The 16,184-nt window shown below is 44.3% G+C and overlaps 2 protein-coding genes across 5 annotated transcripts; both read right to left on the bottom strand.

Annotated features, from left to right (window-relative positions):
• Positions 1-64: 64 nt before the first annotated feature.
• Positions 65-12,362, bottom strand: osbpl7 (oxysterol binding protein-like 7). Of its 4 annotated transcripts, none has more exons than XM_076760106.1 (23): positions 12,136-12,362; positions 9,041-9,233; positions 8,610-8,753; positions 8,462-8,515; positions 8,269-8,382; positions 8,036-8,188; positions 7,806-7,929; positions 7,223-7,341; positions 7,039-7,137; positions 6,815-6,838; positions 5,303-5,456; positions 5,023-5,129; positions 4,753-4,921; positions 4,300-4,454; positions 4,077-4,205; positions 3,722-3,859; positions 2,961-3,024; positions 2,796-2,874; positions 2,430-2,574; positions 2,169-2,319; positions 1,798-1,924; positions 1,399-1,521; positions 65-1,043 (listed from the first exon to the last, which is right to left on the bottom strand). In XM_076760106.1, exons 2-23 carry the CDS (start codon positions 9,167-9,169, stop codon positions 935-937), a joined length of 2,610 nt encoding a protein of 869 aa, XP_076616221.1. In that variant the 5' UTR covers positions 9,170-9,233; positions 12,136-12,362; the 3' UTR covers positions 65-934. The 4 variants fall into 4 exon arrangements, with proteins under 4 accessions (XP_076616221.1, XP_076616222.1, XP_076616223.1 ...); XM_076760107.1 differs by having other exon boundaries at positions 7,048-7,137; XM_076760108.1 differs by lacking the exon at positions 6,815-6,838.
• A 220-nt stretch (positions 12,363-12,582) lies between these two features.
• On the bottom strand, positions 12,583-16,038 carry mrpl10 (mitochondrial ribosomal protein L10). The gene is made up of 5 exons (XM_076760081.1): positions 15,948-16,038; positions 15,550-15,719; positions 15,076-15,240; positions 14,557-14,701; positions 12,583-13,861 (listed from the first exon to the last, which is right to left on the bottom strand). The coding sequence occupies exons 1-5, from the start codon at positions 16,036-16,038 to the stop codon at positions 13,623-13,625; spliced, it is 810 nt and encodes a 269-aa protein (XP_076616196.1). The 3' UTR covers positions 12,583-13,622.
• Positions 16,039-16,184: the final 146 nt, after the last annotated feature.

The following is a 16,184-nucleotide window of genomic DNA, read 5'->3' as shown; positions in this document are numbered from 1 at the left end:
CGAGACACATTTATCTGCAGCCAAGTGCAGTTTTAATAAATTAAGAGAAATGAAAACACAACTGTGACGTCGACTGTTTAATGTATTGTATAAATACAGGATGTATATGATTCCAGCTGGATATTCTTTTCACTATTAAAGACATGAAAAACACAGTAGAATATCTTTTCTCCTCCTTTAAATATGTGGATATACTGAATATTGGTGATTATCTTTAAAGTAATAAAAAACGTTCAAATGCTTTCGCAGATGTTGCACCATCACATGGTCTATGTTAACAATGACCGCAGCGTCCAGACAGATACTGTCTTAAACTTCATATGTATTATGAATCACTTGCAGCCTGGGAGGGGGCTTCTTGCCCACACTTTTAATTTTTCATAGTGACAGTAGAGAGACATGCAGCGAAGGGTCTGACCCAGGCTGCTGCACAGGGGCTCAGCCACAAACCGGCTGCCCCCTTGCGTTGGCTGCTGTTCACTGATCCAGGCCTGACTGTAGTGCTGACGTCAGCACATAAAACACACATACATAAACGCAGTAAACTGGTTGAGAGGAGAGCATGATGGGACTGAATGCTCACGTTAAATAATGCTAATAGAACAGGCCTCTCTTACTACTGCAATGTCGACTTCAGAAGACTGCCGAGTGTGCGTCACACGTTCAGTTCCTTCGACAGAGGACGGTGAAATCCTCGGAAATATAAACAAACACAGTAATCTAAAAAAAGAAACATTAAAAAACTGGTCCTGATGAGACCTGGATGCTGGGGAGCCGGACTGGTGAGCGCCTGGTTCCCATGAGCCAGTCATGGGTGTGCAGAAGAGATCGGCAGCACTCTCTCCGCTCTGCAGGCGTCTCAGAGCGGTTCATACATGCTGTCCGAATGTCCACCGCCGGTATTCGTCTGGCGTCCCTCGTCGCTGTCGCCTCATCACCACAGAATTGTGTTTTCAATGTTAGCGAAACCTGGATTCTCTCTGAGCTTCCAGTAAGTGTCGTTTGTCAACCACACGTCCCGTCCGCAGGAATCTTTGGCTTTCCTGAGGATAATGAAGAAATAAAGATCATTTACACACTCTGATATCGCACAAGAAAACCTGAAAATAGAACATTTTGAACACATATCTGTAGGAACATAAGTGTACTGAGTAATACAAATATCTATATATCAGACCAATATGCACTAAATATATGGATTTATTTATTTATGCAATGAAACACTAAGGTTAAACATTTAATATTAGTAATACAGACAATAAAGCCTCATTACTTTATGGTCTTTATCATTAAAGATTAGAGGGAGTTTATACATTTGTCATAACGACATGCATTAAAAGGACATAATAGTTTGTTATTAGTCTTCTATAATCAGGATTAAAGGAACGATGGACTCACTTGAAAAAACGTGGAACGTGTTCTTCTCCCCTTTTGCTCAGCTCTTTTCTCCGCTCCCTCTGGAACTCCTCGATGTCGTCTTTCTTCCTGTCTGATTCCTCCACCTTCCCCTCCTCCAGCATCCTAAGAAAAGAGGAAGTTAGTCAATTACACTCACTTTAATACAACATGTATTGATCCTGGTCCCATTTAAGTACATATTATTCTCCTAATCCATTAATTTAACGTACCCAGGGACACTTTTTCATTCTGTAAACCCTTTAATTTGGAAAGCACTTTGTGTTTAAGCTTGAAAAGTGGCATATAAAAACAATTATTCTTCTTCTTGTCAAGTGCCCATTAGAGCATCAGAAACATCTGAAGAACATTTAAATCTTCCAAACGCTGAGGATCTCTCACCTTTGGTCCGGGCGCAGGCGGCTGTCGGTCGGAGGCAGGAGAGGCTTCAGGTCTGGGGTGAGCTCATTCAGCTCCATGGCGAAGGTGGAGAAGCCATAGTACAGCAGGTCATCCTTTGGCTGGGGATCTGCAGGGCGACATGAGCCTCTCAGGTGAGCTGCTGCACAAACGTGACACTTGGATTTATGCTGATTAGCAGTTTTGGCACCAGGGAGCGCTTCATTCCCCTTCACTTCTATTTAAACCTCTGAAGCAGAATCTCATCAATGGGGCTAATTACGTGGACACACAGGACACCTGAAGGACAACCTAAAGAGTAAAAAGGTTTGTGAATAAGTCCTACGTCTTGTTCGCGGTGATCATGGACTCACTTGGCTTCCAGACACATTTGGGAGTCGGCAGGGTGTCACAGAAGATGCCTTCATGCCACAGACCTCCGAACCGGTGAATGACGCTCCCAGTTTGGTCCAGCACCGTGCCTTGGACCTCATTCTTGTTCGTGTCTGAACCCCAATAACGAGACTAACAAAGAAAATACAAAGGCGTCAGTCAAAAGGTTTCCTGTGGATCCAAACACAGTCAGATCACCTGCGACAAACAGCACCGAGAGGAGCAGGAAGTCGCTTGCTCACCTTGACGAAGGTAATCTTGCAGGTGCAGACGTTGCTCTTGAGGTTGCGGATGGTGACCTCGCCGTAATGCTCCAGGTAGCGCTGCTGACTGAGGACGTTATGGATGCAGGTCACGACTTTGTTCCACTCGTAGTGGTCTCCATACCTGGACAAAACGCAGAAATACAGCCACTTTTAAAGCAAATACAAGCAAATCCATGTCTGTCCAGACTCATATAATAATGAAGATTTAAAGGGATTTAACAAAAGGTGTCAAGTGTCACTCTGTGGAGTACAGAGGCCTGATCGAGAGCTTCATCACATGGTGCAACGACAACCACCTGCAGCACATTTGCTAATACAGACAGCCAGGCGTCGACTGTTTACCTTGGAAGAGTGACGTTCACCATTCCCGTTGGCAGAATCTCCAGTGACTTTCCCCAGAACTTATTTTTCCATCGCTGGTCTGTTAGAGGTAAAGTTAGAGGATAAATGTGATCAGCACTGCTAACTGGAACAAAGAACACTGGTTTGATGAAAGAAGAGTGTCACCTTGCCAGAAGGAGAAGTTCTCTGATTGGGCGTGGCAGGCGGAGATGGGAGGATGATGGCAGACCTGACGGAGTCCAGAGAAAAGATTACAAATCTGACCACATACAACCAGACTGTTCAGAAGAACCTCATGTTTATGGTCCGCAGACACTTGCTTCAGACTTGCTGTCTTCAGCTCCAACTGACACCTTTTTAGAGGCAGTTAATCAGACTTTGTGCAGCTTAAACACACATTTTTTATATACAGTTGTTTTTCCCAACAAGCTTTGGTGTATAAAATCAATGGACTTCCTGTTAAAGCATAGCAACTTCATCCAATGACCATGAGCTCAGGTGTGCAGGACTGGTTATGTTTTTAGGATTTAGGATTGAGCCAGCATTCACAACAGCACTGATACTGGAGCCCCTGAATGCAACACAGCCATCATTGATCGTTTAGACTGTTAGACTGACAATATTCTGGATTACAAGTCCTGAGTCCTGTTGAGGACTGACATTTAAGTACTCAGGATGAGTATGAAAGCAATAAATCACTGAGTGTGGATTCGTGCAGTGGATCGCCTTAATTTACAGGAGGGGATTATGGGGGCTAAATGGTAATTCCCCATAATCTTCTCCTAATTTTAAAAGGTCATTTTAATCATTTCTGTAGCAGCCACTCAGAGCGTTTAAAGGCTTTCATGGACGTGAGACAAACACGATACTGCTGAGTAAGACGTTGTGTAATGAATGTCGTGTCTGTGAAGCTCTTCCTGTGACACCTGCTCACTGATGAGACGGAAGCCCCGGGCCTCTCTGATGCACTCGTAGGTCTCCCCCAGCACCGGGTTAAAGGGCTTGTAGCGGTTTCTGAACGTTGCGGTGGAGTAACCGGAGATAGCAAAGGCAGCGATGTAAATCTGTAGGAGGCAAAACGCGAAATCTCAGTTTGTTTGTCTGCAAATAGTACATCTCATTCTTATTAATGGCTTGGTGCACACTGTGTGGAAAACACTTTTTTTTTATCACTTTAGGGAACATTATCAGCATCTGAGACGTCAGATCAGGGTTGCAACAACAACAATATGCCTGTATTGACACATTTTCCTATCTGTCCTGCACAAACATATGTCTCACCATCCTCTCGTAGGGGTCCGGTGTATTGTTGGCAGTATCCAGCAGCTCACTGTACTCCAGCTCCTCACACAGCCTCTGCAGCAGGTTAACAGGCTCATTGAGAGCAGCAGGCATGGACACTCGAGCCAGGTCTTTACCTGAGGACAGACAGCACGTAAGCTTCAGAAAACCGCTGTGTCAAATCATTTGTATGTGCCTGCAGAGCGGTGTGATTTATCAGAAGGTCCCTGCCTATGTTATTGTAGAGGATAGCCATGAGGCCCACATGGCTGTTGTCAGGACAGGGAGCAGGAAGTGCAGTTCGCCGGCCGGTGCTCTTGGGAACAACGCTGTTAGGAGTCTTGGAAATGCTAGCACGGTACTTCCGGGTGGCTGAGGCTGTAATGTGGTTGAGAGGAAATAATTAAGTTATCAAGACAAAAGTGTAATCTATTCAGGAAAGAAGAAGAAGAATAGTGTATAGCAACACTTTGAGCTAAATGCTAATGGGCACCATGAACACCTGTGCAAATTTTAACAGCTTTATTGAATAGCTGTTGAGATATTTCAGTCTGACATGCCAAACCTGCAGTCATTTTTGGGATTAATGCAAGCATAAACGTTCCTTCAGAGGTGCTTTGTGAAGTTCAAAGTTAAAAAACGAATTTAATAACATATTTCATGTGCATGTACCCACCGTGTCCTTCCTCTGGCTCAGAGTTGGTGGTGCTTCCATCGCTAAGTCCTGATTCGTCAGACACCTCAGAGGAACTACCACAAAGGATGTCGTCGCTCGCGTCAAAATACTCCGCAGCTGAATCGGCCACTGACGGAGGCCCGTGGGCTGACTGCCTTTCTGCTGCAGGCTAACGACACCCGACGATAAAGAGGGAGGGAAACAGAAGTTCAGCCATCAAAAACTACGAGGAAATATGTGCCAGAGAATCCACGACACTAAGACTCTTACCACAGCTAATGTGTTCGACGGGTGGATGTTGTTGGTTTCCCAGACTTCCTGCAGCTTCTGCCTCTCCTGGGACAAAGTTTCATGCACTGACTTCAGGGAAGCGAGCACTGAAAAGGAAGAAGAGGATGCTCTAGTGGAAATTTGGACTCACACTCATTCTGCTTTCAAGTTGTCCTGATCTCTTTAATCCCAGTCTTGGATTTGCTCGTCTTCCCACATTACCAACATTTATGAACCCTGTCTACCTGAGCGTATGCATGCATGTATCTGCTTTTCTGACCTCGTAGCGACATGGTGCAGATGTCCTGCTGGATTTTCTTGCCCTCGGGCGGCAGTGTGACCGTAGGAGGGGACAGCTGGGAGTAGACGTAGTCAGGGATAGAGGGGACGGATGCACCGAGGTGAGACGAGCTGCTCAGGTGACTGGAGGAGAGCTATGAGGTGAACAGAGGAGGACGGAGGTGGTTGAATCACTGGTTAAATTCACAATGGCTTTCTTATCTGTCAGTTTGGGTGTAAAGGTGTAAAAGTCCTCGTCTGTTATCAGCACAGGAGGTTTCAGTCCTGAGCAGTCTTTCCCACATGAAGACCATAGAAGAACAAACATGAGAATGCTGCAGGAATAGTTTGATATTTGGCAAAATATGGTTCTCCACTTTCTTGCAGAGAATTAGATGAGAAGATTGATACCCCTCTCAAGCTACATCTAGCAACCAGTTAGCTTAGCTTAGCATTAGCACTTGTCATGTCAGCTAAGAAATACTCCTCACAAACCTTGTAAAACCACAAATCTTCATTTTTTTACACTTTTGTGTGAGCTTTGGAGGTGCTCTGTGCTCGGAGCCAGGCTAGCTGTTTCCCCCTGTTTCCAGTCTTTATGCTAAGCTAAGTTAACCAGCTGCCGGTTGTAGCTTCACATTCACAGTACAGACCTGACAGTGGAATCAGTCTTCACTTGGCAATAAAGCAATTAACATATATTTCCCAAAATGTCAAACTATTCCTTTAATACGAGCTGTAGGGTGATTGTCAAACGCAGGTGTAACTAAAATAACTGCACCATTAAGCTGCAACAGAACAGAGGCCTGTTGGATCACTGGGACAGTTTCAGCTGTTTTATTGTTGTTTGAACCGAATTGACCAAAACAGCTGAGTCATTTTCAATGTTATTAGTTACACCTGTGTTCTCCCTGCTGTTACAGGTCACTCTGTACCTGTACTGTAAAGACACAGCTGGAGGAAAATCAGGTAGACGAGCTTTTTATGGGTCCAACATGGACCTCTAGGAACCCAGGCCTGCAGGTTTTCTGTCCTACCAGCTACTTCACTGTGTTCACGTTGAAATCAGGTCTGTTTGTCTGGTGAGAAAGAAAACCTTCAGAGCCGTAGTGCTCTGGCTTCTAAAGATCAGGATTGACTACGATCATTGAAACAAAACGTGGGTTTAGTTGATTAATCTATTAATTTATTCACTCTACAGTTCCAATGATTCTATAAATCAATATCATGTCATTGCTGTAGGCTATGTTATGGTATATAAATATGTTTTAGATGTTGAATAAAAGTGCATAAGAGGTGGGACATCTACGACAAATACACCACGCTGGAACACACAGAAAGAGCCATTTAAACACAACACGGTCACCATTTTAACCTGGAAACAACCTTTTCCTTTGAGTCATCATTCACATAATCACAGCTCATTTTCAGGGTAGAAGTCTGCTTCAGTGTGTAAACAGAGAATGAGTTTTATGAATAAAGTTGTCTCATGTTCTGCCCGTTGCCAACTCACCGATTTAGTAATCCCACGAATAGGCTTTGGATTAGAGAAAAGCCCCAAAATGTTACAGGAGGTTTGGGATGTGAAATACTTAAACCCAGTATAATCTCAAAAAATTACCAGGAATAATGATTTCAATCAAAAACCAATGACTTCAAATCAACTTTAAACAATCAGTGCTGTCAATGTCTGAACACCTCCTCGTCTAAACACTGATAAAGGAGTAAGTTACGGACCATTCTTACCATTCCCAGGGCCTCCACTCTGGACAGAGTGCGCGAGTGTCCCCACATCTTCCCTGACCTCGACTTCTTCGGCTTCTCCAGTGAAAGATTCTGCGACAGAACACATGAATAATTTCATTTCCATGCGATGCTGCCCGGAGCGGAGGAGAGATTTGGTCTGGAGCAGGAAGTCAACCTGTATGCTGATGATGCGCTTTAGGTCTCCGTTAGTGAAAGCCTGGCCCGCCTCCAGCGTCTGCAGGCTCTGGATTAAGCGGTTTAGCTCACAAAGGTCCAAATGGCAGCGGTTCAGCTCTGGAAGAAGACATGACAGGTGTTGTCTTTACTGAGTAATCAATCAGAGAAGACTCCTGTGGTCATGATCGCATTTTACAGTAGAAAAAGGAAGGTCTCCACACAGACAGCTGTATTACTGTGGGTGCAGTATGTGGATACTTTTAAACATTTAGATTAGTGATAGACCGATTAATCAGTCAGCCAACTGATCGTGTCAATATCTGGCATTTTGGGATAATCTGCGTCGATCGGTTATTTAAAATAAGTGCACTGCAGACAGAGTGCAGATCCACTTAAGCAAACAGAGACAATGCAGACATTAGTGCTGAATAAATGTTAAGTTCAGTAACTGTGTCTCATTTGTTATTATTATTACATTAATGTATTTTATCAGATGAAAAACAACATTATGTCCCCTTTAAAGACCTCATTCTGACGACGTGCTTCTTTCATAGGACTCTGTCTGAACATAGGACAAACACCTTGAACGCAGGTGTCCTGGTTGTGGCTTTGCTGCAGCCACGCAGACACTTTGCTGTTCACGGCGGTGTTGGCTGAGGGCAGCACTCCCGACGCTCCGGCCGAGTCCGCCCTGCCTGCAGAGCTCTGCGGCGTGAAGACACGGGGAAGAGGACACAGCAGTTAATCACTTTGCGTCGCCTGTGAAGGTGGTTAGCTTTGCTTTTGTTGTTGTTGTTTATTTGACAGTCACCAAATCTCCGTTTCTCTGAGCCTGTCCAGCTGCAGCGCCATGGGACAACGTCTGGAGGAAGCCGCTGTGAGCGTGAGCTGCCTCATTCTTCTTGTACAGGCGGTGGGCTTGTAGCTTGGTCACCCAAATGTAGAAGAGGTCATGGCTCTTCGCCTTGGAGAGACAAGGAAAGTCTTTTCAACCTGAAAGCACACGTTTGAAACACAGCAGCAGCGTTTGGTAACTACGTTTACCTTCATGTGATAGAGAATGTCCCCTGCATCCAAGTCAATCCGATTGGATTTCTTGTTGATGGACATCACTGCCAGGCTCATATCCAGGGAGCCCTGGACTCGTCCTCTGGAGACCTGGATTGGACAAAGGTACGTTTCAGTGGTTCCAAATCTACGATGAAATCTCCTGTCGGAAAACGTACTGTCCACTTACATCTTGTTGATTTTTGGAGTAGCGTAAGATCCCTGCTTCCAGGACAAAGTATCGCTGGAAAAGAGATCAAAATCATCCTTTAAGAACTGACTTCTTTCATGAAGTCGACACGTCGTCCTACAGGACGGCTGAGTGGACGGTTTCTCACCTTGTGCCAGCCTTTCAGAGGCCACTTCCTCCTCTTCAGAAGATATCCTTCGCAGATACCCGGGGTGGTCATATCGTGAGGACTGTCGCCTCCTGGGTTCATTTCCGCCTGAAAGTCGTCGATCACCTCCCAGTCTTTGATAATCTAGAGGCAGCGTGAATGGGAAAACAAGGGAGGTTCAAACAAGGGAAGTTCTGACTTTTATTCTACTATTTCTGGATTTGTACTGACCTCTTACAATTGACTGATTGTGTGAAGCGTGTTTATAGTAAAAAGTAAGTCCTGTTTTCTTTTCTATTATACGCACAATGATGACTTGACATTACTGTTATTCATTTTCTTTGGACCCTTTTTGCTTCATGCAAAATAACGACTGTATTTCAGGATGAAAACACCTGAAACTACAGGCCGGGCGTCATTCTGGGCCTCACCTGTCTGGAGTGGCGAGACGACAGAGTGCTGCTGCTCCGAGAGTGCGACGGCTTCCACGTCGGTGAGTTCTTCTCCAGGCCGCTGGCCAGCGATTGGCTGCGGTTGAGGGGGGATCCGTGTGAATCCATTTCAGACTCTCCTCCCTGTTGTGATCGGCAGGTCGTTGAAAAGGTTCAATCTGCCGAAAGCCGCCTGCAAGGTGAGGAGGAGGCAAACGCAGGACTTTTACTTGTAATAGAGTATTATTGCTGCTTTTACTTGCTTGTCAAATCCACACGTCAACATGTGACGTGGTCAAAAGCTCCAGAATAAATGTGTTTTATGGTGAGATTGTTCGCTCGGAAACAGAGAAAGGCAGAAAATCATCACATCAGAGAAGCTGGAGTCGATTTTTGGCTTTCCAGCAAATCAATTAATGGTGATGTGTTCAATGTCATGGCCCAAGTGGAATAAACAGTCAAAGTTTGAGTCAGCTTGAACTTCAGCCTCTTACTCTTATCAAATGCTGCATGTGTGAAGTTTGATGTATGAAGACTTTAGATTGAGCCATGATGGCAAGACAGCAAAGAGAAAGTGTTAAACAGGCTCAGCGGAGCAGCCGGCGACAGAGGACTGTAATCCAGTTACCTAATCGAGGTGACGTCGTAAGAGCTGCCTGGATCCACTTCAGGTATCCTGGATCCTCATCTAGATCACTCTGGATCAGAAAGTCACCCACACTGAGCAACAGAACTCAATATTCACCCCAAAATCAACAAATGTGGGAATACTTGTAATTTTTGGCCACATATTTCTAAATGAACGCAGCCGAATTGTAGTTTTTTCTTTCGAAAGAGCGAAGCATAAATGATGAATTTGAGCACAGCTGCCAAACTTCTCTCCACAAGATGCTTGAGGCAGAAACAGGAACGGCCTGTGAAGGTGTGGAGTCATTCTCGCGGTTGCTTTGTCACTGAGTAATCTGTTAATCTTACAGCTTTTGCACTTGGGTGGGCGGCGGTGCTTAAAAAAGACAGAAACACATGTTCAAAGCGAGTGGATGCAGGAACAGTTACAGGATGTAACATCTCAGATAAAGAAGTCAATATCTTTCTTCTTCATCGCTTGATTAATTCACTACTTCAGGCTTCTGTTTAACCAGTTGAAGAACGTAAGTCAGAAGAGCTTCATCACGCCGGTGTAACAGCGACCGCCTGCAGGGAGAGGATTACCAACCTCTGCTTAATTGGTTTTTCAGGGGACGTTTTTAGCCGCATGTCACTCGGATGTAGAGAAACACAATCCTGAGGCAGAGAACTCTGACGCCACACAAAACACGCTGACTGCAATCACAGCAGGACGACTGTCAGAAAGATGTCTGATATCAAAGAGCAACGATGATGTTCTTCAGCTCATGTAGTAACGTCCTTCATCCAGTCATGTGCTCACTAAGTGGTGAACCTCACTCCATCCTCTGTGAACGACTGAGCCTTTCCAGGATGCCCCTTTCATACCCAACATGATCCTCTCACCTGTTACCAATCAACCTGTTTACCTGTGGGATGTTCCAAACAGGTGTTCTTGGAGCGTTCCACATCTTTCCCAGTATTTTTAAATATATTGTTTTTGTCCTGTTCTCTACTGATTATTAGAAGTATTAGCAAAGGCTCACATGTTTTATTTATGCTTTACACAACTTTTTGGAATCTGGGTGGATGTTTGAAATATCGATGAATGCGAAATAAGAAGAAGACAAATGTCTACTGTTTTTATAGCACTTTAAAAAAAAAAGTTTAGTGCTTAAAGACGCAAAAATCTGCAGTGCAATTACAAAAACATTTGAATGTTTTTCTGCATAGAGAAAACATTGCACGTGTGCATTTGCAAAGTGCATTTAACTTGCAAAACTAACTTTATTAACTCAGGAGGGGAAGTTAATTTACCTCTGTATTTGTAACATCACCAGTGCCTGAAGGCTGCGTCGCATCCAAACTGATTTCCCTCTAATTCTGGGCAGAACCCTCCTGGCTTGCTGTTACGTAAAGGCAGGAGAGGATGAGAGTAACTGACCTCAGTGATGGAGGCATGTGGCGGAAACAGGATGAAAGGATTTGCAGGTTTCTGAGCTCGCTTACTCGAGGAGGAAAATTAAGAATATTCTACGAGTAAAAATCTTTTTGTGATCTTAAAGTCATGTTACAGATTTGAAGCTTTTGCAAAAAAGACAAAAAGGTCCATGAAACTAACTTCTGCAGAACTCAGTGAAAATCTATCATTTACTGTGGAGCTGGACACAGTCGAGGTTGTGCACTTTCATTCATTCATCATTCATTCAGAACAAACGATTCTCGATCAGCCGCTTTTCCTGCTGTCTGACCCAAAGAGACGAGATATGATCTGAACTCTGATGATAACTGACACCATGAGCTCATTATACGGAAATGGAAGCCAACAAAGCAAGTCAGCCGAGGTGAAAACTGCATTTTGGGCAACAGCCACCAAACTGCATCATGCCAGAGGACGGGGTGAAGAGATTATGGCAGCTATAAACTCATTTTCACAATAACAACTGCAGCCAATAAAGCGCGGGTGACATCTGAGAGGGATAAATGTTTATGAATGAGCGTGAAATTCACCAACTTCACTCCATTTCCTGTCCAGTTTGAAACAGGCTTCTCCAAACAAATGCTTTGACTCGAAGTAGACCAAGAAGAGAGGAGCTGCTGTCTGTCACAAACACACTCTGATCAACAGTTAACTGACAGAAGCACAGACAGGAGGCAGCTACACTGACACACCGTGTGTGAGCAGCGGGTCTGGTTTCACATCCTCCAGGGTCCATGTGGACTCATCAGACCTGAACAAGCTCCTCACTGAGGTGCGCACACAAGAGAGAGGAACTGATTCCCAGCCAAAGTTTTTATGGTGTTTTAACCACGTGAATACGGAGCCATGATGCATTCACGGCAGATTCCTGTAGGTTACATTTAATGTCCAAATTATACTAAATATTCGAGTGATTCGGTCATTTGCATCAGAACTGAAGCCAAACTTTGAAATCTTAGTTTAGTGTTTTCTGAGCAGACTAATATTCAAAGTCAGAGAGGAGTCTTACCTGAAATCCACGTCCGACTCTCATCATCTGTTGCAGTCCTCTGCGCCTGAAAAACCCAACAAATGTCTCATCTGGCGTTTGAGAAACTGCGCAAAATCACCATTTCCACGAAGAAACCGTTTTTCCATCGAAGCCCGATCAAAAAACAAACAAAAGCAAAGAAAAAGGAGTCAAACTACATGGCATCTCCTCAGATAATCACTGACTGATCACATAATCTCAGCGGCGGTGAGTGACACGCGCTGCCTCCAGTCCAGATCCGACGCGAGCCGTGCGTCGCAGGCGGCGCGCGACGTGCGCAATGTGTCCTGCGCTTTATCCGCATTAGCTGGAATTACACCGAGTGTCTGGAAGGGATGTGGTGGAGGGTAAATCCAGCCAACCTCCACTCAGTCTACACACCGAGTTTACTCATGTTGAAACAGAGCCGCGTCACGCCGGGAAGTCATGGAATTATGTATTTATTATATTATATTAGAATATTGTGTTCCAGCCGTGAAGTGTGCTTTTATTCGTGTAATAACTGTAATAATTGTATGCAAAACATCAATATTTGTTGCTATGGGCTCTTATTCGTCTATCATTCACTGCAGGTCATAATTAACCCTTCATTTGTCATCATTATTAGAGTAGTTTGGAAACGGTGCACGTGATTCCTCCTCGTCTGCAGCTCATATCGTTTCATGATAAATCTCGAAAACAAGGCATTTTCATTTGTTTTGATCTGGCAGTTTGTGCACCTTTACTTTGGTTTGTGAATCAGATGAAGACATTTGGACATTCTGTCCTCTGCAGAGGACTGTGAGCGTCTGTCTCCCTCACAAAGGCAGGCCATTATAGACTAACTGACCCAGATTAACATGCTGTAATCTGCAGATTAACGCATCGGGATCTGTGACCACTTGTGTTTATTTTGGCTGGAGTGGTTTTCATGATGCCACTTATGCTTTACAACAACGCTGCCGCTCCAGCTGGTATCACAGTGTGTGTCAAGAGGGCAAATCAAACGTGGAGATTACACATTTAACACACTAAAAAACTTCACTTTTAAATGCACGTCTGACAAATCCTGCAAGTCTTAACTCCAACAAATGAGGCTGAGCAACAGACGGTGTCCACATAGTTTATTTATATGTGACTTTATCCTTAAATACGGGCTTTGTTTGGGCAGCACTGACATATTTGCTGCACTGTCCATCCAAGACTTCCATTAACAGAGCGAGGTGCACTGAAAACAGTCAGCTCTGCAGACCACTTCATTCGCAGTAGCCACAGTGCTTCTACAGGCGGATGCACTTTGTGTAATTTAGTTGAATTTAGCACCACTTGAACTGCTCCACTCAAACCTCTGCTGCTTACAGATTTGCTTGGAACTTTGGTACTAAATTATAATAAATTCTGTTTGTTTGCATCCATCATCAGTCCGTCTTCATTCCAAGCAGCTGGAAACCTGCGAGGCGTCAGTCTCAGTCATTTCCTCTGAAGCTCTACGTGGCTTCCTCCGCTTTAGGAGCTCCCTCGGCGCTGTCGTCCGAGCTCTGCTGCTTGACGTACTGCTGGAGCAGAGCGGACAGGTGGGCTGGGTGGTGCTGCAGCATGGAGGCTGTGCGGGAGGTCAGCATCGCCAGCCCGCCGACCAGCTCGCCGTGAGCAACAGTGACTGACGGCAGCTTGGAGTAGCTGAGCACCCCCTGAGCACTCAGCAACGTGTTCTCTATACAGGCTCCTGTGGAGGTGATCAGTGCAGTGGTGGGTGAGCTGCAGCTAAAAGCCTCGATCACAATCTGTTAAGCATGTTATTCAAATGACTGACTGAAAAAATTATGGAAATATTTTATCAATTAATTAATTTACCAAACAGCTGCTGGCTGACTTTCTCAGAAGGGAGAATTTGCTTCTCTCTAAATTCAGCATCTTTGGGATTTTCTGAGTGTTTGATGACCTTAATTTGGTCTCTCATGATTCAAGATTTTTGACATTTTAGACATTTCTGGACAAACAAGGCACATTTTTTCAATAGCAATAGAAGCTCAGGTGTAGAATGAATTTTACATTTTTAGTAATTTGTGTATGTGGGTCATTATTTAATTACAGTATAAAGCAAGTTTCCACAATAAGATAATACCGTATTAAAGCTGTGACTGTTCTCAAAAACCTATCACTTAAATATCTTTCTTCACTTTTCAAACACACCTTGAGGATCTGAAGTAAGGTTCCCCTTTTTATCACTAATACAGCATTAATTTAATTGTCTTGGTCTGAAAATGCCAATTCAGGATCACCAAAGGTGTTTCTGGACCCACATCCATCATCTGTCATTTCTGTGTGTATCAGTCAGATCTTTTTCTGCAGCAGACATTATAAAACGATCAGGCTGCATTACAGAGTTCCTCCTTGTGTGCAGACAGAAGATAAACGTACCCAGGAGTGTCATCTGTGGGCTGGCCCTCAGAGTCCTCAGCAGCTCCTTCACCGCCGGCTCTTTGCTGACAATCAGAACTGTGGGACCGATGAACAGAGGAGCCATGTTGGAGTAAACGCTGTCTTTCAGGAACGACCGCACCACCTGAAAGAGAGCGTGATTACAGATGAGTTCAACCTGCAGCGATGCGTGAGTGAAATCAGGTTTAGGAAAACGTACATTTTGCTAATATGCAGCAGCTCTAGAGATGATGTACTGTTTCACCGCCTGGGATTTATTTGGAGGGATAGGACTGGTGAGACTAAGGCAGGGGTTTAGGATTTTAACCATTTAAAAATACATTGCATGTAATATCCTGAAATAAAAACAATAAGTAGTAACCAAGAACAGGTTAAATGTTACGGTCCAGCAGAGATTTAGAATTTAAATAGTGAGCCACACCGGGGGAAGGGGGAAAGGCTGCTTGCACGGTGAACTCAAGCCACAGAAACATAAATAAAAGTTTAGCAAAAGTTTACCTGGTTTGAGAAGAACTTGATGGTGATGCCATGTTTATAAAGTCTGTGCTTGAGAAGCAGCATGTCCTCTGCGCTACTGGCGTTGTTCTGGACCACAGCGATCATCTTAAAGTCCTGGAACACCTTCTTCAAATCCCTCTTCATGACTACCATCAAAGGATTATCCTGGTCAAACAGAAAAGAAGAGACAAACGTGGATTCAGTTGAGGGCTGTTTTTAAAGGTTTACAAGACTTAGGGCCAATGAAAGGAGTCTTAATGCGACAACACACTGATATTTTAGACAATGGCGTGCTTCCAACTTTGCAGCAACAGTCTGCGGAAGCTCCTTTCCCGTTTCAACCTGACAATGTTTCTGTGCACAAACACCTTTTGGGATGAACAAGCCAGAGCTTATCGCCCAGCATCAATGCAGAACCTCACTGAGGCTCCTGTGGAGGAATGGGAGCAAATGAAATCATGAACTCAATGTTACCTCCTGTGTCTGTTTGTTTTGGGATGGATAGGCGCCTGGAGGAGCAATCCGCGCTGGAGGCATGTACTGTGTGACAGCCACGAGCTTCTGTTTGAGGAAGTGCATCGGTCTCCTGTGGCGAGTCACGGCCTTGGAGCCGTGCCGAACACTCTGTGTCAGGGGCAGCCATCCTGAAAAGCGCAAAGTTTGTTAAAAACCCGCTAATGTTCGACTTGCTACGTCTGAGGTTGCTATGCTAACCGGCTAACTACACACTTGTAGACTGTCTGGTAAGCTCTTTAAAGGAAGCACAGTTATTACTGCTAGCTTTAGCTGGTTCTAGAATAACAGACAACAAAATGCTAACTCACTACAGACAGATAACTACGGACAGAAATGCAGTATTGACTCAAAATTACCTTGTTTCGGTAACAATTTTACACACAAGGTCGCCGCCATGTTTAACAGGAAAACGTAATCCAGGAAATGACGTCGATACAAATGCTGCATTCATGGAATATCGGCAGAAAGACAATCACACCAGATAATTGTAGAACTCAATCTTTTGTTATTTTATCGTGTTACATCTTTGTATATTCAAATTCAGTTAAATATAGCATGTATATAAGTGAAATCGGTCACAAAAAGCAATATAT

This window comes from Chaetodon auriga, chromosome 20, assembly GCF_051107435.1.
Source record: "Chaetodon auriga isolate fChaAug3 chromosome 20, fChaAug3.hap1, whole genome shotgun sequence".
NCBI classification, from domain to species: Eukaryota; Metazoa; Chordata; class Actinopteri; order Chaetodontiformes; family Chaetodontidae; genus Chaetodon; species Chaetodon auriga.
Note: the sequence above shows the minus strand (reverse complement) of the source record. Positions and strands in the feature narration are given on the sequence as shown.